The following is a 23,842-nucleotide window of genomic DNA, read 5'->3' on the forward strand; positions in this document are numbered from 1 at the left end:
ATATGTAAAATTTTGCCTAGGCCCAGTCCTGGCCCAATTACTAGTCACACCCTCAAGCATTGCTAAATGCCACCCCCTTTTTCCCTACTGAAAAAATACAAAATAAATGTATCAACTAGGGAGGTTAAATGGAGTTAAACTCTCCAAGTATCCTACCCTAAAATCAATATACAAACACTAGAAAAAGCAAGAAAAGTGTCTCACAAATACAAAGGCAAAAATAACCTATACAAGAGACTATGTATAAACTATACAATATACACAAGTAGAACTAGGCCTTCTCTTTATGATTGAGTGGTCCAAGTGAAGAATACCTTGGGCTTGAAAAGCCCACTAGTCTTCAAGAGGTCCAACTCTTCTTGAATTCTTCTAGCCATAGCTCTAGTGATTGAGCCCTTGGCCCATGATCTATCAAGCTTTATTCAATTTCAATGATATATAGTAAGAAAATTAACCTATCCTCACATAGTACCTTGATACTGAATTTTGAGTATCTTTAAAATGATATTGAAGTCACAGTCTAATGATATTTGAGTATCTTTAGGCTTCATTGGATCACTTAGGCTTTCTTGGGCTTAACCTAAGTAACACAGATTTAGCAAAGACACAAGTATCATTATTCACACTGAGTGTGTACCATTTCATAAACAATACTTAGGTCTACTTGAAATTCTCCCACAAGTATCTTGCTAAACCCTTCTCCTTTCCTTACCCTCATTGCCTCCCCCTCTACCTCACCTTTAAAATCTCTATCGTTGTGTCCCACTACTTATCCCTTGATGCCACCTCTCTTCCCTCCTCTACCTCTTCCTTGTTGATGCCACTTGCCTCTATGGCCACATGATGCTCTAGATCGACCTCTCCTTCTATGTCTATGCCTTTATTCTCAAGGGTTATCACTACGTCCTCGACATCATTAGGGGCGTCAAGGGATTCACACAATGTGATCTCCATGATTCAAAGCTACACAATTTTGATTCACGAATCTTCATTGTGCTCCTCGTGATGCTTACCTACGTGTTTGGAGTTTTGGGTTGTGTCCATGTTAGAGGTAGGGATTTGTCTATATTGTAGTGTCCAATAAATGGGTTGTGTTAGGTTTTGTTGGCCCATATCTGAATCATGTTCATGTTGTGTTCATGTCAAATCCATTTTTGACAGATGGACATAGTTGTATGAAGCAACTTAACTCAAATTTAAGTAGATCATGAAGGTTAACTGATGTAGTGATGTTTGACACATAATCAAAGGAATCCAAGTGACCTAATGGTGTTTGCCATGGCCTAATGAAGCCCAACTAATTCATTGAGTGACCTAGACCCAAATGATGTGGTGGTATTTGTAACATTGTAATTGGTAGAAAGTAGTAATTGTTTTAATTATATGTTGAGTGTTGTGTTAGGAACTCTAGGATCTAAGGATTCTTTATGAGTTTTAGTAGCCATGGTAGTAAGTATCGCACGATTTGTGATTCGTATCGTACGATACGATACAATTTTGAGGCTCCACGATTTGAATCGCATGTTGACTCGTTTTTTATCACGAATCGTGTTCGAATCGTATGTGTCGTGTTCGGAATCAGAAAATCGCGATTCTAAGGAGAAATCGCACGATTCTGGACGTAGCGGGTCACCCCCGAAATCGGGTTCGGGTCATGCATGACCCGATTCTAAAAACCCTAAAAAAATGATTATTTTTTTTATAAAAAAAATGAAAGTGAGACAGAAAGTGTCGCTTATATTCCCTGTACATGACCCACTTAGTGGGTTTCACTTTTTGTGGTCCATTTGCGTCATTCAACTTCTCTGTTTCGTTTGGGTTGCTGTTCATCGTGGTCCAAGGTAAGGGCTTCCCTTCTTGTTGTGTGGTCCATTCCTTCACTTGTTCTCTCTTTTTTCTTTGTTATTCCCTCTACAACTTCCCTCTCTTGCTGTTGTCTAAGTTTCTATTTATTGGTACTTGGTAGGCCATTAAAAAATGGGTCATTCAAAAAGAGAGCCTGATATAACTTGGAACTATTGTGATAGTATCCCTCCAAATAGACTCAAAGTAAAATGTAAGTTTTGTTCTCATGTTTGTTGGGGTGGTATTTCAAGGATGAAACATCATCTTGCTGGAACAAAGGAAAATGTGATTGCTTGCACAAGTGTTCCGGATGATGTGAAGGAAATATTTGTTAAGCTCTTGGAAACTAAAGATAAAAAGAAAGAAGATTGCTTGAATGTAGAGAATGGGACAATAAAAGGTAAAGAGGGAACATCTAAAATTTTCCAACAAAAGACAATGAATGAAGTTTGTAAAGATAGGGAATTTGTGATTCAAGAAATTTGTAAATGCATTTATGGTAATGCATTACCATTTAATTTGGTAAGGAGTCCTCTTTTTATTTAAATGTTGAAGGTTGTTGGAGACTATGGAAGAGGTTTGAAGCCACCAACTTATCATGAGGTGAGGGTTTCTTTTTTGAAGAAAGTTGTTGACAACATCCAAAAAAGCTTAGAGAAATATAGAAGTGATTGGGAGAAATGGGGATGCACCTTGATGTGTGATGGTTGGATGGATGAGAAAGGAAGATCACTCACTAATTTTCTTGTTAACAGTCCAAGTGGGACTGTTTTTTTGAAATCTATTGATACTAGTGATGTGATAAAGGATGGGGAGGAGCATGTAGTCCAAGTTGTGACGGATGGGGCTTCTAATCTTGTGGCTGATGGACAAATGTTAATGGAGAAGAGAACCAAACTATTTTGGTCCCCATGTGTAGCCCATTGCCTTGATCTAATCCTTGAGGACATTGGAGAGCTTTCGGTATTCTATAATACCATTGCTAATGCAAAGAAGATTACTACCTACATATATAGGCATACATGGGTCCTTAATTTGTATAGAAAATATTCCAATGGAGGGGAATTAGCAAGACCAGTTGTGACAAGATTTGCAACTTCTTATCTTACACTAAATTGCATTAACAACAAAAGAATGCTCTTAGATCAATGTTTGCATCGGAGGAATGGGCTACTAGTCCACATGCTAGTAAAAGTGAGGCTAAGCAAGTCATGAACCTAGTGTTGAGTGATGATAGATTTTGGAGATCAATTACATATTGTCTAAAGTGCGTGATTCCACTTGTGAAAGTGTTAAGGCTTGTAGATAGTGATTCAAAGCCAGCCTCACCATACATTTATGAAGCAATGGATATGGCTAAAGAGAAAATTGCTCAAAACTTTCAAATGCAAGAGTCAAGGTATAAAAAACTGTGGAAGATTATTGACACTAGGTGGAATCTGGAGCTTCATAGGCCTCTTCATGCAGCTGCCTATTATCTCAATCCTAGGTAAATTATTTAAAAATAATTATCATTTTAAGAACTACTATTTTCTTTGTGCCTAGTAGCTAAGTTATTTCTTATTTGGTTAGGTATCATTATGACAAGAACTTCAATCCGGATAGTGAAGTGTTAATTGGTTTATATGAAACCTTTCAAAGAATGGTTCCAGATATAAGGACAAGAGTTATAATAGATCAATAACTTGAAAAGTTTAAGGGAGCTAAGGAGATCTTTGGAATGGACATGGCAATAGCTACTAGAGATAAGAAACAACCGGGTATCCCTTTAATTTTTACTCTTTATTAATATCATAAAGATAATACATAATAATTAATAATAATTAATAACTACATTTGTAAACTAAGAGGTAAAGAGTTACGGTGGAAGAGGTAAAGAGTTACAAAAGGTGGCCATGAGAATTTTGAGTCTTACATGTAGTGCCACGAGATGTGAGAGAAATTGGAGTACATTTGACCAAGTGCATACTAAGAGAAGAAATCGATTGGAGCAACAAAGATTAAATGCACTTGTATATGTCAAATATAATCTTCAACTTGAGATAAGGCAAAATAGTAGAGAAGAGAATGGAGATACCTATGATCCCATATGTTTGTCAGATATTGAATCCGATGATGAATGGATCACTGAAAAGGAGAATCCTTGCTTGCCTATTGATGCCTCATGGATGGATGTACATGAGTGCTTTGGTGTTGATGAGGGAGCTCCAAAGAAGAAAAGAAAGAGAGGTAATTATTTATATTTAAAAGTTAGTTTAGAACTTGGAAGTTGGAATTAGAACTAGACCTTATTATTTTCTTTTGATTACATAGGTCCAAGAAACTTGAATGCCAAGATTGGTAAGGAAAAATTAATAATAGAAGATGAGGATGAAATTGAAGATAATGAAGAAGAAGAACTTTTGATATTAGAAGATGAAGATGACTTGAGTGATGTAGATCTTGAGGTTGGGGATGATGAATGATCTTGGATAGGGGCATTTTGTATAGATTTTTTGAGGCTATATGACTGAATTTGTGTGGCAGTAGCACCACTTGTTGCTGAGTTTATGCAGCAACAACACTAATATTTTTTTTGGGTAGCTATATTGCTGAATTAGAGTAGCAAACAGTCCCTGGTATATGCATATATTTAGCAACAACAATGGCTTTTTTTGGAGGCTTTGTTGTTGAACTGTGCAGTCATTTCTTTTGGCTTTAAGACTGTTATTATTTGTATAATTGTATCTTTGTTTGTATTGAAGTTTATATATTACTAATTACTATATATTTATGTATGACTTCATTTTTATATGTCTTGTATGCATATATATACACTATGTTTTTATTGATCATGAATCTTACGATTCACGATACGATTCGATTCACGATTCAAAAAATAAGCCTTCTGATACATTATTTGTATCTCGATTCAACTACCATGTTAGTAGCTAGAGCGGTTTCTCTAAACAGAAGGTCAGTTTGACCTTGAGAGGAGGAGTATATAAGAATTTTATTTAGAATAGAGTCTTATAAATTAAAGTTCTCAAAATCTTAGAGAAAAGAATTCTAGGGAGAAAGACTCTAGTACGTGAGTTCTTGTTACTCTAAATCTTCTCCTTTTCCTTCTTTGATTATCATTGTAATTGTAATGTTGTTGAATTCAGGTCAATAGGAGACTTGAAAACTTGTTGTCAGTTTGAGTTAAGGGAGGCATGGAACCTAGGAACCCCTTCTTCTTTATTGGTTAGCTTCAAATCTAAGGTAAAGGAAGCTGGATTTTTCTAGTTTTGATTTAGTAGTTGGATTGTGAGTTGATGCATGAGTTGTATGCTGCTTGAATTCCCTTTAAATTCATGGTTGTGTTGATAAAATCGATTTAGGTTTTTTGGTGTTCTTAATGAAAAGTAAGAATTTGATAACCTACCTAGTATGATGTTGTTGCATGTCCTTTCTTCATTGATTTCTAAGTTGCATGTTGTGAAAATTGGAAGGTTTTGAGGTTTCATGTATAGGTTATTGCATAACTTGAGAGAATTTGAAGATTTTTGGGTGGTGTTCATAACTATTGGGATGTTCTTCATTGATGTAGAAGTTCTTAGGTTTCTGAGGTTAAGCATGGGTTTTTATGCTTAGTGTGAGAATTGGATGTCTTTTGGAAGGTTGAGACTAAGCATGAGCCTCACGCTCAACATGGAAAAATGAAAAAAATATATATAACTCTCTTGAAGCCTGATGCTTAACATGAGATTTCACGCTCAATGTGGGAACTTGGTCAAATATTTTCTTTTCTAATTGAGTTGGTTGCTTACTTGTTGAATGAGTTGTATGTTGAACACACATTGTTTGAGTTGTTTTATGACTAAATGAGGATGAATAAGTTGTAGGGATGATGTTATATGATGATGATTATGTTGTGAGTTACTAGTTGAAAGTTGATTTGAGTTGCAGATTGTGTGGTTGTGTAGTTGTGTTGAATTTGTTAAATGCATGATGCTGCTATGTTTTTTAGATGATAAATGCTAAAAATGACTTAGACATCTAGGGCATGGTGTTGTTGAGTTGTGATGACCAACCTAAGATTAGAGGAGAGGTTGTTTTTAAAGTTGCATATCTCATCGTGTTGATATTGTGTTGTGATGCTCTAAAAGCCTAATTTGTTGAAAAACTCTTTTAGGAAAGTTGACCCATTAAAAGGACATTTGAGTCTCCTCTAGGACCTTAGTTGGTACTGTGGGCAAGATCGAGATACATGTGTATAAAGAGACCAATTGAGTAAAATACAAAATCAAGAACTTAGTTCCTAATCGAGTATCAGAAGGGCATAATATTTGGAGGGTAGTCCGTGGATTAATCTCATAAGAGACTTGGTTAAGCTAGTTAATGTCGTGGTAGGCCTATACTTAGTTGTTCTACCCTGACTATAGTATTGGACTTCCTTGTTTAAGTGGCAACATCCGAGAAACCAAGTTCTTACAATTTGTTGTTGATCTAGTAAGTCCAAAATGATCACCATGTGTTGTTGGTTCAGTAGGTCAAGCTACTTAAACTGCTCACCCTATATTGTAGGAGATCTCCTAGTTGAAGTACATGATGACGTACCTAACTATGAAGCTGTATTGAATATGTTGTGTTGTGTAGTCAGTGTTGTATATATTGTGTTGAAAATGTCTTCTTAAGTGTTAAAGACCTGTGTAGTTTTTGTTGTGGTGTTAAAGATGATTATTGTGCAATAATATCTTGAGTTGTTCATGTTGATAGAGAAGTTGATGTGGTAGTGATGTATGCTAGCAATGTCAAATGTGAAAGCTGTTATTTGATGATATGCTTGTTATCTATAACACATTGACTTTATCTAGTGTTGTACATACATTGTTTTAAAACTTTAGTTTACCTTTGCATGTTTCCATGTGATTTGGATTGTGATGATCATGTGTGATATGAGAGCAAAACAAAGATAGGTATGGAGTTGTGTAGTGGAGGCCACTCAATGGTGTTGGAGTCAGATGTCTCTTTTGAGGCTACCTTTGGGGTGGTCCTTGTATAGGTAGTAGAAGTTGCTTAATCGAAACCTTAGGATGTATTGTTACTTTAAGTTGGATTATGGTATCTATATTGTATACATATACTAGTGTAGTTGAATTGCTTTTATATGTGTGATATATGATACATATTCAAATATTAGTGTATATACAATCCTAACTCATTAGATGATTTTTCGCTATTAGTAACTGTGTCGTTTAGTGTAGGGATCATGGAATGGTTGTTATAAATGTAGACTAATAAGTTCAAGTGTGCAATTACATTTGATAACCATTCATGGAGTCCACCACCCTAGACTCGATTTCAATGGTGTCTTTCTCTTTTGGATGACACAATTTTTAATTTGTGTGGGTGTCTATCTTTGTCACAAATTTTTCTATTTAATGTATTTAGAATGTGTTTTGAGTATGAAAAAACCATTTTTAGTAATTTTTAATCTCTTATATATTTTGAGTTTTAATTAATCATTTTTATTTTTATTTCTAAAGTGAATTTCAAAATATATATTGAAAAATATTTATTTAATGTAAATTTTAATTATATAATTTATTTATTATAAATTTTTTAGTTATTATAAAATAATCTCTTCAAACAAATTTATTATAAAATAAACATTTTAGTTATATAACTAAATTTAAATGTCTTCCGTAATTTATGAATATTGGTGATTAAATATTAAACTTCCACTATGGTTGACTTTATTGGACTAGTTTAAAAGATCTTGTTTGCACTGAAAATTAGTAGTTATAAACACTAATTAAGTTCTAAAATTAAAATTTGTCAAAAATTTAAATATCAGACTGTTAACCAATAATATTTTAAGTTTTTGTCATGTTCCAACCATGAAACTGAATTCATTAGTGATCTAACATAAGTTCCAAACATCAAATTTTATATTTTTATAATCATTTTGGATTCCATTGTTCGTGACGAAGAGGGATTACCATTGGTTGGTTGGGCCTGTTTACATTTTATGCAGACCTGTTTACATATCTCCAAAGGAAGCCCAAGCTTCATGTTTTGGTTGGGCCTTGACAGTAGCAAAATATTTGTATTTGCAACACATTGAAGTTGAAGATTGCATAGTCCTATATATAATATGCTCTTATTTTCAGTCTTTTAATTTTAAATTCACCAAGAGATTGGGCAACAAAGTAGCTCATGAATTAGCTTGTTTAGTTTTCAATTTCCTTGGTATTGAATTGAAGTTACCTCGTCAAGCAGAACATCTCACAGCTGATTTCCTCTCAAAAAAAAAAAATCAATCTCCTAAACAACTACTATGTGCTTCTATCACAAAACAAATACACATTCAATTTTCAAACCATATAATATATAATACCAATATCAAACAAGAAAAACAATTGCATGTACGAATTGACACTACAGCTAGCTAACAATTGATCCTATATATACGAGTAACATGAGTGTGTTCGAACTTGGAATGGGTAGCACCACTGTTCCAATAATCTTGAACTTGGTTTCACCGAAACTATGACATGTTTGGTAATTGTGGTGGCGGAACAAGAACATGTGACGTTGGTGAAACCGAAGTAAATAACTGCTTCTCTTGTACCGCAGCAACAAGGTTAAGCTTCAAACTCTCCAAGGAAGCTTTGAAAGTTTGGAGACTCTCCAAACTCATACCCTCTGTGGGGAGATTCCACCAAGGATCAAAGCACGAATCAGTTTGTGCCTTCGTCATCGCTTGAAGACGCTTTGTCTCTGCTTTCAACAGATTTTGAGTGGCCTCGTACTCCACCCTTAGGCTTTCACATTCTATTCTCTCTTTCTCATTCGTTTTGCATGCACACTCCAAGTCTCCTCCAACACATGCCTACATACACCAAAATTTCACAATGATTTTTAGTTTTCCAATAAAACAACTATATACATTGCTTATTTATCAATAGAGTTAATCACCTATATATTGTTAGTGTAAAAAAATTTTACACTAATAACCAATCAAATATTTTAATAGTATCTTTTTTATTTTAATTTAATTAAATAAATAAATGACATAACACTATTAAAAGATCTGATTAGTTGTCGGTGTAAAAAAACTTTACACTGACAGTATATAGGTGATTAACTTTTATTAATATATGAGATTTTTTTTTTGCACAAGTAATACCTACATATACCAAAAAAAAATCTTACATATAAGTATATAACAATATTTATTTTATGTTTCTTAAATTTAAAATTGATTTTTTTAGTTTATATAACTTTAAAAAATCATATTTTAGTCTCTCAAATTATAAATATCATATTTGATAACAAATAAAAATAATTATGCAATATCAATTAAATTTAACGTAATATTTACATTAACAAAGATACAAGTAAAATTTTTGTAATAATATTTCACATATTTATTAACTAAATTTGCTTATAAAAATTAAAACAAGATTTTTTAAATTATAATGACTAAGAAGATCAATTTTAAATTTGAGAAAATAAAAATAAATTTATCTTAAATTTAAAAAATTAAAAAATATTTAAGCTAAATTTAATTTATAAATAAAAATATAAAAAATAAATTAAAAAAGTTTCTAACAACTTTCTTATAAGATAAAAGTCTCTAAAAATACTCTCAACGAGATAATTATTCGTGTTTAATGTATAGGTTCAATCATTATTACGACCATTTTTGTAACAGATTCTTTGGAGCCTAATAGTTGGGTGGGGCGGGGTTGGGATAGTTAGAAGCATGGGGATCTAGGTTCAATCTTCATTGCGACCATTTTTGTAATATTTTCTATTTTAAAAAAAAAATTAAGTTTTACTTACCCTTGCGTGGGTCTTGACACAGTGGTTTCTTTGGAGGCTTCCTCCGACGCCGAGATAGCGGCGAAGAACAGCGTCGGCGTCGGGATAGCCGCAAGAATAGAGCATGTCGCTTGGAGAGATAATGATCAATGCGGTTTTCACGTCGCAAAGAAGAGAGAGTTCGGTGAGTTTGTTGAAAAGCCCTTGTTTGCGTTTGCAGAAAGTCGCGTGACGCTTGTTTTTCTGTTTCACTTCCTTTATCTCTGTGCTTCGCCTCTTCCTGCTTGATGTTGTTCCACCAGAAGCCATATCGTTGTGAAAACAAGAGAATCCAAAGAGAAGAAGACTCAATATGGCAGAGTGTGTCGAATTTTGAATATATATTATTACAATTGCCTTTGGTTGGTTCCTCCTTTTAACATCAACTTGCTTTCGATCTTCCTCATTTTTTCCTTTTTCGTTATAGTCTCCTCATCAATTGTATCTTTTAGATTATATATTCTAATCTATTAATGTGATTCTTCTTAATGTAATTAGGGTGTGTTTGGTTTCTTTTTATTCGTTTTGATGAACACTGAACAGTAAGATTAAAATCCAGGTTTACAAATTTAGGATTTGTCTGTATATTATACCAACTATTTACTATTAAGGTTTTAATAAATTTTTTGTCTCTTAAATTTAAGATAAATTTATTTTTAGTTCTTTAAATTTAAAACTATTTTTTAGTCTCATAATTTTAAAAAAAAATCCTATTTTAGTATTTATACTTAAATTTTGTTAAAAAATCTATAAAATATTATTGCATAAAATCTACTTACTATTTTTATTGATAAAAATATTATATTAAATTCAGTTAATAATACATAATTATCTTTATTAATTTCAAATATATTATTCGTGACATGAGGAATTTAAATAAGATTTTTAAAAATAATTATCATAATCAGTATCTCCTCTATATTATGGTATAAAATATTATATATAATGTGTGATTTTATTTATTAAAACATTATTTTATAATATTTATACTTATTTAACAGTTGTTATTTAAAATATATTATATACTAATCGGTCGCTATTGACTGTTTATAAATATTTTTATTATTAAATATAATGAAAATAATAAATAATTATTATAAAATTAATATAATATTAAAGATAATTAATTTAAAAACTAATAGTTATACCATAACATATGTATAACATAAACATAGAGAGAAATTGTTAAAATAATATAAAATTATACAATTTTTTTATTAAACTTATAATAACTTCTATTTTACATATTTTTATATAATTCATTTAAAATGTAATTTAATTAAAAATTTAATTAGTTTTTTTTATATATTTTTTAATTATTCAAATAATTTTCCATGTTGACAAGGAATTTTTTTTTATTTTAATATTAAATAACACTATTTATATTTTAAGAAACTAATCTTTCATTAAAAATACTCTAAAAATAAAAGTTTTCAAAAAATATCTTTATTTATTTTTATTTACTCAAATAATTTTTCATGTTAAAAAGGTACAAATTTATTTTTTAATATTAAATTATACTATTTATATTATAAGAAATTAAACTTTTACATTTTAAATAAAAATATCTAAAAATAAAAGAAAAATCATACTCGAAATTTGCATAATTGCCTAGAAAATAAACATACCAAATTCTCAAAAAAAAAAACATTAATTATATTTTAAGTACTATTTCAATAAATAATTATCTCTAAAAATAATTTAAATTATCTTTTAAAAATTTAAAGTACATTTGAATAAATTTAGCTAAATTGACATCCGATTAGCATATGATGTAGGTGCACCAATTTGGATCAGTGCAAGTAACGGTGATTTACATCGTTAAATTAAGTGATCAAATTTTAAATCTTAATTTTCACAAATACAAAAAATTCAAGTCGAGAAAAAATCAAGATTATTCAACACAAATCATCCATCAACAATTAAATAATTATTAAATGAATGATAAAATATATAAAAAAAATAGTTACCAAACAATTTTTAAAATTCACAATATTTTGTATTATTAATATTAAAAATACATTGTATTGAATATATTGTGTAAATTATAAAAAATAAAAATTAATTTTTATAATAATGGAAAAATAAAATATATTATTAAATCTAGGTTTATATATATATATATATATCAACATTGTATAAAAAAAATTAAACTAATTATTTAATATTTTTAATGATTAAAATATAATAAATATTAAATATCATTTTTGTATTCTTTTATAATAATTATTTTTTAAATACAATGTATCTCTCTTTAGCTTTTTAACATGTAAATGCGAACACACAATAAAAATAAATAAATAAATAAATAAAACAAATTACATCATTACATCGATTTAATTTTTATAACTATTATACTAATAAATAAATTTGTCAATCTAACAGTGTTACTTTGAATATTTATGTTAAATTTTAACTTTGTTAAAATTCAATGATAATTAGATAGTAATGAAGTTATTTATATTTTAGTATTTATAAGAGATATTTTAGTATATTTTGAACAAAATATCAAAAAAAAACTATTAATATAAAATTTTGTGTAAATATAATCTAAGTGAAAGAAACTTTTAATTTAATGATGATTTTAAAAAAAAACATCTAATTAAAAATTATTAATTGATATAATAATTTGCAATTATATAATTTGATCATTCTTCATTAAAAAACATTTAAACAATCATGAAAATAAACTAAAATAGAAGAACCTTAACATATTAATTTAGCAACTTCAGAATCTTAAATTATCCATGTAAACAATAAGTTGTCACATGAGTAACTAAATTTATTCGATTAGAAGAACATTATGGTGCATTAACCTTTAACAATCTTATTTTATTAAAAAAAATTGGTAAAATTAGGAAATATAAAACTCTTTTTCATGAGATTGGATTAACTTTTATTCATAAAGTTATATTTCTTGTCATAATTTCAATCACGTTTGTTAGTAACTTCTAACTATTTTATAGGATTTTCGTTATCGACATTGCAAAGGGTTTTTAAAAGTATTGGAATTAAAGAACTTTATTATTTTTTGAACGCTTAATTTTGTCTAAAAAGATATTAGTTTTTAAAAAATAATCTTAAACATATTTTTAGCCCCTAAAATTTAAAGTCATTTTGTTCTTGTTAATATTAACAATGTTTTGATTCAAAGTGTTGTACTTAGGTGTGACTTTCAACGGTATGTAGTGACCAATTACTCTCAACAAACTCACATCACCACATTCGTGTTATGTATTGAAGAATATTTGCATTAGTTAGAAAATTCATGTTGCGTATTTTTGCATTCTCCATTCTTTGTTTCATGACATTTTATTCATGGTATGTAGCTAGCTTACCCTATTATGCTATTAATTTATAATTTGGAGTCTTGTTAATTTTTTAATGTAGGGTTTGATTAATTTTTAATTTGAGGTCTAATGACTTTCTAATTTAGGTTTTGTAATTAAAATTTATGTAATGTGGTATTCACAGCAGTTTCCATCTCATAGGCAAGTTTGAATTTAAACCATAACAATGGTGGTGAAGTTCACGTTATCCATGACCAAGACATGGATACTTGGTCTTTTTATAAAGAAAAAGGTATATTGGAAGATCTAGGATATGGTGATGATGTAAAATTATGGTAGAAACTAGAGAATGTTACTTTTAGAGGGAAATTGAAACCATTTAAGTATGATAATGATGCTAAAGAGTTGAGAAATCATGCATTGAAGAATAATTGTGAAAAATAGGAATATATGTTGAGCACTCTCAAACAAAAGTTGAGTTGAGTGGTAATATTTGCTACAACAATGAAAAATTGATGTTGTAGGTTTTGTGAATGCCTCACCAAAGTAGAAAATTGTAACAATGAAAAATAAAAGTATCCCAACAAAAAGACCAATTAGGAGTGTAAAAAAATAACAAATATTGGTTGAGGAAATTATTGAGCATGTTGTTGCTAAGGAACCTATTACTACTAAAGAATATGTTGTGGCAATTCATAAAGGTGAAGTAATTCAATAAGGTCAAGGAATTGCAAAGATTGGTGGAATTGAACAAGGTGAGGGCATTTAGTAGATTGGTGCTAATTATCATATTGGGGGTAGTGAATAGGTTTTAAGGGTAATGAACCAAATGTTGAGCAAGTTCATGTTGAAGTTGTTGAAGAAAGTAGAAGTGGGAATGAGAGCATGTGTCTTTTGGTGTTGAGTCATAAGGTTCTGACTTTGACTATATACCTAATGTCCATGACCAAATGCATCAAATTGATAATGAATATAGTAGTGAGAAGTTGGTTAGTGATACTAAAGAAAGTGATGTTGGATAAGGTGAAAATATGAAGGCAAAATGTGTCATCTATATGAAAGAGCACATGGGTAAGGAGTACAAGTTAAAAGTTGGGATAGGATTTTAATCCCTTCAAGATTTCAAAGATGCAATTAAAGAACATCGTGTGTTGAATGATAGACAAGTTCAATTTCTAAAGAATGATAAAAGGAGAGTAATAGTTGTGTGTAAGCAAGGATGCAATTTTGTTACATATGTTACTAAGGTTTTAGGGAAAGAATCATTTGGAATGAATGCTTTAGTAGAAAACCACAATTGTGGTAAGGTGTTTGATAATAAAAATATTGGATCAAAATGGGTTGGTAAAGTTGTGATATCTAAAAGGATGACAATGTTGATGATATCCACATGAATTATTCAACAGGTTTTGCTAAAGTTAGAGTTAACTAAGCAAGAAAATTAGCACTTGAAATTGTTGAAGGAGATGCCACCAAATAATACATAATGTTGTGGAGGTATAGTGCTGAGTTAAGGATAAGCAACTCAAGGAATACATGCAAAATACAATTACCAAGGCCTTCATCTGACGTGCACCCAATATTTGGTTCATTTTACATGTACTTGCAAGGTTGCTAGAGAGGTTTTGTGTCTAGTTGTAGACCACTTATAAGGGTAGATAGGTACTGTCTCAAAACTAAGTGTGGAGGCCAGTTACTGATAGTTGTATGAAGAGATTCTAATGACTAATATTTCCCTCTAGCTTTTGTTATGGTGGAAACTAAAACTAAGGACAGTTAGAGATAGTTTTTGACTCTATTATTAGAAAACATTGGAGATGTTAGAACCAATAGATGGCTCTTCATTTTATAACAACAAAAGGTTAGTTTATGATTTTAACACTAATGTCAATTGTTTTGACATGTTAGAAAATTGTCATGTTAATTTATATATGCCGGTGTCTAAGGTTTTCTAAACGAAGGTTGCATTCTCATGCTTTAAGTTCCCATAATGAGGGTATTTTTTATTAAAAAAAGAACACTTCAAATTAAAAAAGAAAAAATATAAATTTCAATTGTACTAAGTAATTACACATTGTTTGTCACGTAAGACACATTAGTAACGTTGTCTAAGATTAGGACTAAAAATAGAATTTAATAAAATTTAGAGACCGAAAAAAATAATTTTAAATTTTGGGGACCAAAACCTTAATTATCTCAAATTTTTTAGACTTAAAATATATTTAAGTCAAGAAAGTAATTAAAGAATAAAGAGTAAATTACATTCTCCTCTTCCAAAAGATATGAATATTATATTGACATCTTTTTTATGTTAAAAATTATAGTCTTTGAAAAATTCCTCATAGATGTAAATATTACATCACCACCCATCTTATGTTAAAATAAATATGTTCCTCCATTAACAAATACTAATATGTTATATTTTAATAATTTATATTTTTTATTTCCATGCATATTTAATTATTATTTTGAAATTATTATTAATTTTTTTAAAATGAATTATATATTTAAATAAATATTTTCATTATTATTTTTACAAAATATTTTTAAAATATCAAAATAAAAATAATACATATAACTATAATAAAATCAAACACATAATAATATTTAATCATTTTAATTAATGTAATATGTTTATAAATATTTAAATAAAATAATATTTTCATTATACAGTATTAATTATATATATTAAAAGTAATATATAAGTATTAAAGTATTATTTAATTTATGTTACTTTAATAAATATATAAATGAACAAGTGTTTTATGAGAAAATATTATTTATTATATTTAATTAATGTAATGTTAAATATATATATTAAATATAATTTTTAAATAAATATATTTGTATTAAAAATTATTATTAAATAAAAATAATTATAAAAAAATTTAATGCTTTTAGATTGAGTTAAATCATTTTAAAAATTTAATCAATAAAATTATATATATATATATATATATATATATATATTTGAAGTGTATATACATATATATCTATTTATATTATATTTTATTTTAATAAATTATTTTAAATTTAATCATATATTTTATAATCTTTATAAAGAGAAAGAGTGACAATAAATAAAAAATATTTTAACATATATTTTAAGTAAAAATATATTTTAAAATCTTATAATAAAAATATTCAAAATCTTCAAATAAAAAAGACAAAATCTTCATCATTTAATACAGCAGATACAGTTGCAAATTAAAAATGTGAAAGGGAATGCAAAAATCAAAATTGCACAATATAAATAGATAAAAAAAAAAAACAAAAAATATTCAATCAAATCGATATGAAAATGCAGCATTAATTTCCTCATGACATATACTCCGTAGCAGTAATATTCCCTTTCCGTGCCATTAATTGACTTGTCTCAATATCTAATTTCGTGGAAAAAAAATAGATCCACTTGCTAACTTTTGCGGGATCAAGTATGAAATCATGAAAAAAAAAAATGGAGTTTGGAGCTCTCATAATTTTTTTCAATAAAAAGAAGTGTGAAATCAAGAATTAGCACAAGTTTTTTGAATTTGATCCAATTCTCAATGTATTAACTTCTTATTTGTAATAAATTGTGTGATAACTGGATGTGATATGGCTAGTACGTGATTGCTGAATTGCCAGAATTCAGAAATTAATTTAGAGTACTCTTTTTATATATTCCTTTATATTTATCAGTCACTACTGTTCAAAACATTTCCTTTCTAGCATATTATCTTGTTCCAACTTCTGCTAGCTGTGTAATTTTAAGTTGTTTGATTTATTCAGATAATATATAAATATGGGTTTTTTTTTTCTATAGTAATTTTACTCGTTAGCTTTGTTGATGTTGTATTAGCTGGTGAATATTTTTTATTAATGGAATCTTGTTGGAAATATGTCAGTAATTTTCTTTAATTGATTTTTTTTTTTGTTGTTGTTGAGGAACATGTTCCTATGAATTATTTTACTTCTACTCAGTTTCTTGGGAAATGGAAAGTCAATTAAAAATATATTTGTGTAAATTTTTTCGAGAACACTTCTATGTAAAAGAAAAATAAAATATTTTTTCTATAAATTAAAATTAATTTACTGTTGAGCTTGAGCCTAGTAGATTTTTCACCTTATACAACACCACAAGATTCACCTCAAATTATCCTTTCTATTTAGGGATGATAATGGAGTAAGGGTGTGAATTTTAATATATGTGTCTCCTAATTTGTATCATATATATATATATATATATATATATATATATATATATATATATATATATATATATATATATATATATATATATATATATTTATTTATTTATTTTTGTTTTTATATTAAATAAGTATAGAATTTGTATTTCATTCTTATCTCCGTTGGATATTGAATATATTTATATCATGCTTCATATCACTTAAAATTAATTAGATATTTTAAATGTATATAAAAATTTATTTTAACATAAAATAATAATTATATAATTATATTAATTAAATTTCATCTAACATGAATTTAAAATAGAATAAAAAGTGCATAAATCTTAAGTAAATTCTAAAATAATAAATTAAGTTTTTAAAAATTTAAAGTGAGAATGGAAAAAAAGACAAATATAAATATTTGACAGATAAATATATAAATATTCATATTCTCATACTTATTTTAATAAATTAAATATTATTTATACTCGTACCTATATTCGATTAAATCAAATATTTTTTTATTAAAATTAAAATAAGTTTAGACATTATTCATTAGCATGAGTTTATTTGACATTTTTACTTTTATCATTGAATTGCTGAAGGCATACCATTCTTTGAAAATTGACACTTCGATGTGTTAAATATAACATTATGTTTATTATTATGAGTAAAATAGTACAGATAATATTTGATTAAGTAGTCTAAATATTAAACTACTTAAGTTTACTTCTATTAGTGAAAAATGTGTACGTGACTAACTTGGTCTAGTATTCAATTATTCTTTTCTTGAAGTGACACTTATGAACACTTGTAGGCCACCTATCATTACATTTGTAGTTAAAAACATAATGTTATTCAAATAATTAATTTAAGCTATGTGTGCATGCTCATTTTCATCACCTAACTCATTGTCTACTAAGCAAATATCATACTGTTGTGACTTGTGAGTCACTTATATATACATAATTGAACTTGGTGTTGTCAGTTCCTAATGCCACAAATAGTTTAATGCTTATACAATAGTTGCTAGACCGATCGAGGCTTTCAATAGCATTTACAAATTACCTACCAACGAAAGCCACATCTAGAATAATCAAATCTAACAATCATATATATTGTTAATTACTTAATCACGTAGATAAGCAAAGTGAACCAATTATGAGTATTTGGTTGAACTTATTTTCTATTTGATGTAGTCTCCTTATCCCAAGACAATGAAACATAATAATAATAATAATAATAATAATTATTATTATTATTATTATTATTATTATTATATATATTTTAATATTAATTTTAAATAATTTATTTACTCCAAAAATAAATTTATCTATATTTATTTTGTTCAACAATTTACATCTACAAGTATAAATTTATTTAACATATAATTATATATAATTTTAATATTAATAACATATTGTATATCACTATAATTTATACATATACTTTTACTAATATATTAACATATATTATATTCTTAGTATTAGATAAAAATAATTTTTAATAATAAATAATATATTATTATAAAATATGTATCATTATATTAATTACTTTTTTTACGTGTCATCGAATTTTATTATGAAGAAACTAATGAATATGCAAAAATATTATTAAGAGAAGGCTTTTCATTTATGACTTGGCCATGTCATTAACCGACAAGAGGATGTTCTAAAGAAAAAAGAATGTAACGATCCCATTTGGAAGCTGCGGAGAAGACTAGAAGATATGCTCAACAATTACGTACGTGGACATAATGCCACCACCTTTATTTAATGGTAGCGTTGTGATGTTTCATTTCACATTTATTGAACTCTATCACAAAAGTGTTTTTAAAAATTGTGTTAAATAATAGTATATTGATGATAAGATTACTCAATAATTTTTAAATATTAGTAATCTATATTTTCTTTCACCCATCCTTTTAATAATATATTTTTATTATTAGGTAAAACTTACATAAATTCTGCTAAGTTTTGTGGGGTTATTTTGTCAAGTACCAAATCCAAATGTTGTGTTTAAATTTTATTAAAACTACCTTTTTCGAAAATATATCTTAAGAGTAGCCCAAGTATATATTAACCTTTGTATACACAATGAAAAAAAAAAAAAAAAAAACTAATTTTGCCTTTAGCTTGTTGGTATGGAACTTTGATGTTACGGATAAAATTGGATGATTTAAGAGATTTCATTAGGAAGTAAACTAATTTGTGTTGCATCAAATTTTGTAAGTTTGCCGCAAAAAATAAACCTTGTAATAAATTAATAGGTAGTGAGATAATTAGTTAGTTAATTGCCTAACTCTAAAAGTTTTTATCTAATTAGTTGTTTCAAATGTATAAAATAAAGTGAAACATAGATAATACACACTTTTAAACACACTTTATAATTATATTGTTTGTTAAAATATTTTTTATATTATTAATGCATAAAAATTAAACTTTTTTTAGGAAAGTGTTCTACAATACATTTTTCAAACACAATTATATTAATACACATTTTAACGTCGGTTAACAGTTATTAAAATTTATACAATCAAAAAAAAATTCATTAAATATAAAGTGAAATTAAAAAAAAATAAATAATTTTCGATGAATTTTGTTGAAAAAAAATATGTTAAAAAAATGTGTTATAAAGTAGATTGTTAACAAATTTTTTAACCTTTCACCTTTGAAGATTAGTTACATAGTGGAAATGTGTTCGAAAAAGAAAGTCTAAATAATTTTTTTTTTTTTAAAAAAGTTCAAGTAAAAGATTACATAAGATTTCAAAAAGATTATCTGAAAGAAAAAGAATTATTCTATAAATACTATAGGAGAAAACGAAATTTACTCCATAGCTTACACTTGACCCAAGAAATATATATATATATATATATATATATATATATATATATATATATATATATATATGTTCAATTAAATGAAAATTTTCCACACCAAAATAAATGAGCATGACGTGGCAAGTTTTTTAATAATAAGAGGAACAACATTTGAATAGTTCCACCGTTCTATATCTTCATTGCCTTAAACAACCTTCATATTATATCATATATATTTTCCAAAACTAAGATACAATAATGAAGCACCTACATGATTAATTTTCTCAACAACAACAACAACAAAAGCAGCTATGTAATTTTAATTTGAATATATGTGTGACACTTTCTGGAATGATTGATATTTTGTTCTTATCCGGATAATGCATTTAAAAGCTTGGGAAAAATTATTAGATGGCTCATAACTACGTGATCCTAATCAATTTCTATATATAACACATCATTATTTTATTTATTTTCTTAAAATTGAAAATGTAATCAAGTGTCTTGTATCGGTATATGACATCAATGGCTTTCTCCATGCAGAACTTGAATTTAGAAATGCTATGATCACAATATGTCCAATTAATTCTTGTTGGGTGTCTCAGAGATCTCCATAGCAGCTTTGTATATGACATCAAAAGCTTTTTCCATGCAAAACTTGAATTTCTGTTCATCTACGAACCCCTTTAGTGTTCTCAAGGTGATTCTTAATACTTTCACATAGCTCATAATTGTTATGTCCACATTCTGCAATCACACACACAATAAGCATGTTATTATTAGAAGCTTGGAATTCCAATAACTGGACCAAAATCAAGGAAGTGCATGTGATGATAATCTTTTTAAATACAAGTTAGAAATATTTTTTTTAAACATTTCTAATGATTTTTTTTATTTTTAATAAATAAACTATAAAAAAAAAAACTCACTAAGTGAATGAGTTTCTCAAAATTAAATAAATACCTCAGGTCCACCAGTCATGGTGAAATAGAGACCACTTATGGGATGATTTGCCAAAGACATGTGTTCCATTGGCCCAAATATGTTGGATATGACAACACTAGAGTTTCCCAGGGTTTTGTAGATGATTTTAGCTACAGCCTGAAACAACAACACAATAAATTAGAGGAGATGAATATGAGGGTGATTCTCTATACAATATGGGGGGTGTTTGATTTAATAACTATTAACATCAATTCCACACACCGTTAACACAAGTTTCTATATAAATTTTGCAGTTAAAATTAGACTAATTACAATTTCTACCATGTTTAATGATTCAAAAACAATTTTACAAAAATCTAAAACAAACAAAAGAATATCATTAAGAGTGTGTTTAGGTAAATAACTTATTAACTTATTAAAATGAGTTACTAGAAAAAGTTACAAGAATCTAAACTACTTTACTAAATTTCAAACACGATTTAAAAGTTAAATTTTAAAAGTTAAATTACACGCACCTCAGGGCCTCTTAATTTCATCTCCAAATCCAAGAGCAGACCTATGAGATAAACACTGAAAGACCTTCTCTTCCTCTTGATTAGTTTCTGGGCACTCCAAACAAGTTCAAGAGGGTTGGAGATTGTGGATTGGCTTAGCTTTGGAATTGGTATTTGCAGAAAAGAAATCTTATTCCCCCATAAACCTTTCACCTCTGCTTTCTGCATGTCCTTCACTGATTGGTACCCTCTAATATTTCTTGTGTTCAGCATTACCACAGCTGTGGAATTTGCTTTTCTTCCCATGTAATCAATCTCTTGCATGTACAACCGAATCCCATAGAAAATCATTCCAGTAACCACATCATTTATTGTCTGCATTCATGTCATCAAAAATAGACACAAATTAATTAATATATGCCGTAGTTAAGAATTTAATTTCTATGCTGGAAACAATTTTTTATACTATATAAGTCCATCAGAAATCATGGTAAGTATAATGATTTCAGTATAGATAAGATCTAATTACTCTTTTTATCTTTATAGTTTCACTAATTTTATATTTTAACTTTTATAATTAAAAATTAATAAATTATCGTACATAATGATTTCTGATTAGAGATATGATTTAATTATTCTTTTAATATCTATAATATCATCAATTTTATATTTTAGTTTTTATAAGTAAAAAATATCTCATTTCAGTTTATAGATGCATCTTTTTTAATTTTATCTAGTCTCTATAATTTTATCAACTTGACTTTTAAATTTTTTAAAAAATAAAAGACAGAAACTAAAAAGAAATAAAAATAATGTATATAATAACTAGCTTTTTTAACTATAAAGACTAAAAAATAAAATTGATAAAACTTAAAAGTAAAGAAAAAATAATTAAAAATTAAACTAAAATTACTTATATTATTGGTGCATTAACTATTTTTTTCCCATAATATCTAGATTGATCTAGTCTTACCACTCCAAGCTTGGACTTGATTCCTTTGATATGATCAAGAGACAATGATATGTTTGACAAGGTAAAGGGCATAGACTCGGTTCCTTCATATCCAGATCTTATGGGTGTTTTGTCATCTACAATCACTCTTGTCTTTATTAAGCTAGATCCAAAATCTGTGATGGAGTTAAAAAAAGAGGAGATAAACGAGGGTAACCTCCTAAACAAGCTTTTCTTTGTATGTGAACTTGATGATGTTCTTGAAGGAAAAGTTAGTGGAAGAGAAGGGTCATCGGTTCTTTGAAGACAAGAAAGAAGGGCACCCATGAGGGAGTAACCATCTCCAAGTGCATGATGAAGTTTGAATATTACTGTGCCTGCAGCATTGCTTGTTGGATACTTAATAATATGGATTTCCCATAGTGGTTTGTTTTGTGGTGTCCTTTCACATAGAATGCTAGTCACATAATCACCAAAATATTGCTCATATAATTCAGGTGAATTGCATTCTGGAAATTTGGGAACCTTTACATGCTCTTCAAGCTTCACTTCTACTCTTTTCCATCTCATTTTACCATTTTGGTCTTTAACCTGTGGCAAGCACATAAACAAAAGTTAACAACATAATTAACAATTGAACATTAATTTAATACTTACAAGTTACAAGAATCTTATTAATCTATTTTATATCATACCGGGTCTGTCAAAGAAGTTTAGTTCAGTTAGTTGAAATGAATGTGTGTTGTAAATTTCTTTAATACCAAATTCAGTTCTCATGTATCAAACAATATTATATATAAACATCATGATGACTTTAACCTTATGTATAAATAATTAAATTTTGTTGACTTGAAGAAAATTTAAAAGCATATGGAAGAGAGAACGAACCATGATAGAGGAGAAACGTGGGTTGATGGGGAGGAAGACATCTCTAAGCAAGGATATAGTTGGTATGTCATCATCAATCGGAACTGCCACTTCAAGAAAGCCATAAACATAGGAACATATCACAGAACTGTTGAAATATTGTCCTGGAGGACTCACTGGCTCTTCAATTTCTTCATAGAATTGCTCCATTATGCTAGTTTGTAGAAAAATGAAAGTGTGTAGGACTTAAATTAAAAAATATTATTTGATTGGGTGCAAAGCCAAGCCAGGATCTATGACATATAATATAGCAATACTTTATTGTTTGTAACCATGTATGATACATTAATGATGGTGGCACATGTCGTACAAAGAAAAGTATATGGTTTGGATGAGTTTGAATTAAAGCTCCGGCCAATAATTAGTGATAAACCAGCTTAGAGTAGAAACTTAAAAAGTCCAAAAAAAGTTGTTTCATTGATGGTATATCCAATTAATGCATGGTGCAAATAGTAAAAAAGCTGCATTAATGGGTATATCCAATTAAGTTATTAGAAAAAGACCTTAAAAACAATATATATCATTAATTTTCTTTATGATTTTTATTCATATGTTTTTTTTTT

General features: G+C 28.1%; 3 protein-coding genes across 3 annotated transcripts; 1 reads left to right on the forward strand and 2 right to left on the reverse strand.

Annotated features, from left to right (window-relative positions):
- The first annotated feature begins 2,097 nt into the window (after window positions 1-2,097).
- Window positions 2,098-4,310, forward strand: LOC114916067 (uncharacterized). Its single transcript, XM_083061316.1, has 6 exons — window positions 2,098-2,292; window positions 2,401-2,808; window positions 2,979-3,334; window positions 3,767-4,074; window positions 4,159-4,185; window positions 4,285-4,310. The coding sequence occupies exons 1-6, from the start codon at window positions 2,098-2,100 to the stop codon at window positions 4,308-4,310; spliced, it is 1,320 nt and encodes a 439-aa protein (XP_082917442.1).
- A 3,712-nt stretch (window positions 4,311-8,022) lies between these two features.
- On the reverse strand, window positions 8,023-10,252 carry LOC109816862 (agamous-like MADS-box protein AGL62). The gene is made up of 2 exons (XM_020382013.3): window positions 9,661-10,252; window positions 8,023-8,704 (listed from the first exon to the last, which is right to left on the reverse strand). The coding sequence occupies exons 1-2, from the start codon at window positions 9,946-9,948 to the stop codon at window positions 8,360-8,362; spliced, it is 633 nt and encodes a 210-aa protein (XP_020237602.1). The 5' UTR covers window positions 9,949-10,252; the 3' UTR covers window positions 8,023-8,359.
- Window positions 10,253-20,127: 9,875 nt separating this feature from the next.
- On the reverse strand, window positions 20,128-23,604 carry LOC109816850 (wax ester synthase/diacylglycerol acyltransferase 4). The gene is made up of 5 exons (XM_020382000.3): window positions 23,241-23,604; window positions 22,374-22,943; window positions 21,422-21,775; window positions 20,925-21,062; window positions 20,128-20,708 (listed from the first exon to the last, which is right to left on the reverse strand). The coding sequence occupies exons 1-5, from the start codon at window positions 23,427-23,429 to the stop codon at window positions 20,544-20,546; spliced, it is 1,416 nt and encodes a 471-aa protein (XP_020237589.1). The 5' UTR covers window positions 23,430-23,604; the 3' UTR covers window positions 20,128-20,543.
- Window positions 23,605-23,842: the final 238 nt, after the last annotated feature.

The sequence above is a fragment of the Cajanus cajan genome, chromosome 8, assembly GCF_000230855.2.
Source record: "Cajanus cajan strain Asha chromosome 8, NIPB_CcT2T_4, whole genome shotgun sequence".
NCBI lineage: Eukaryota > Viridiplantae > Streptophyta > Magnoliopsida > Fabales > Fabaceae > Cajanus > Cajanus cajan.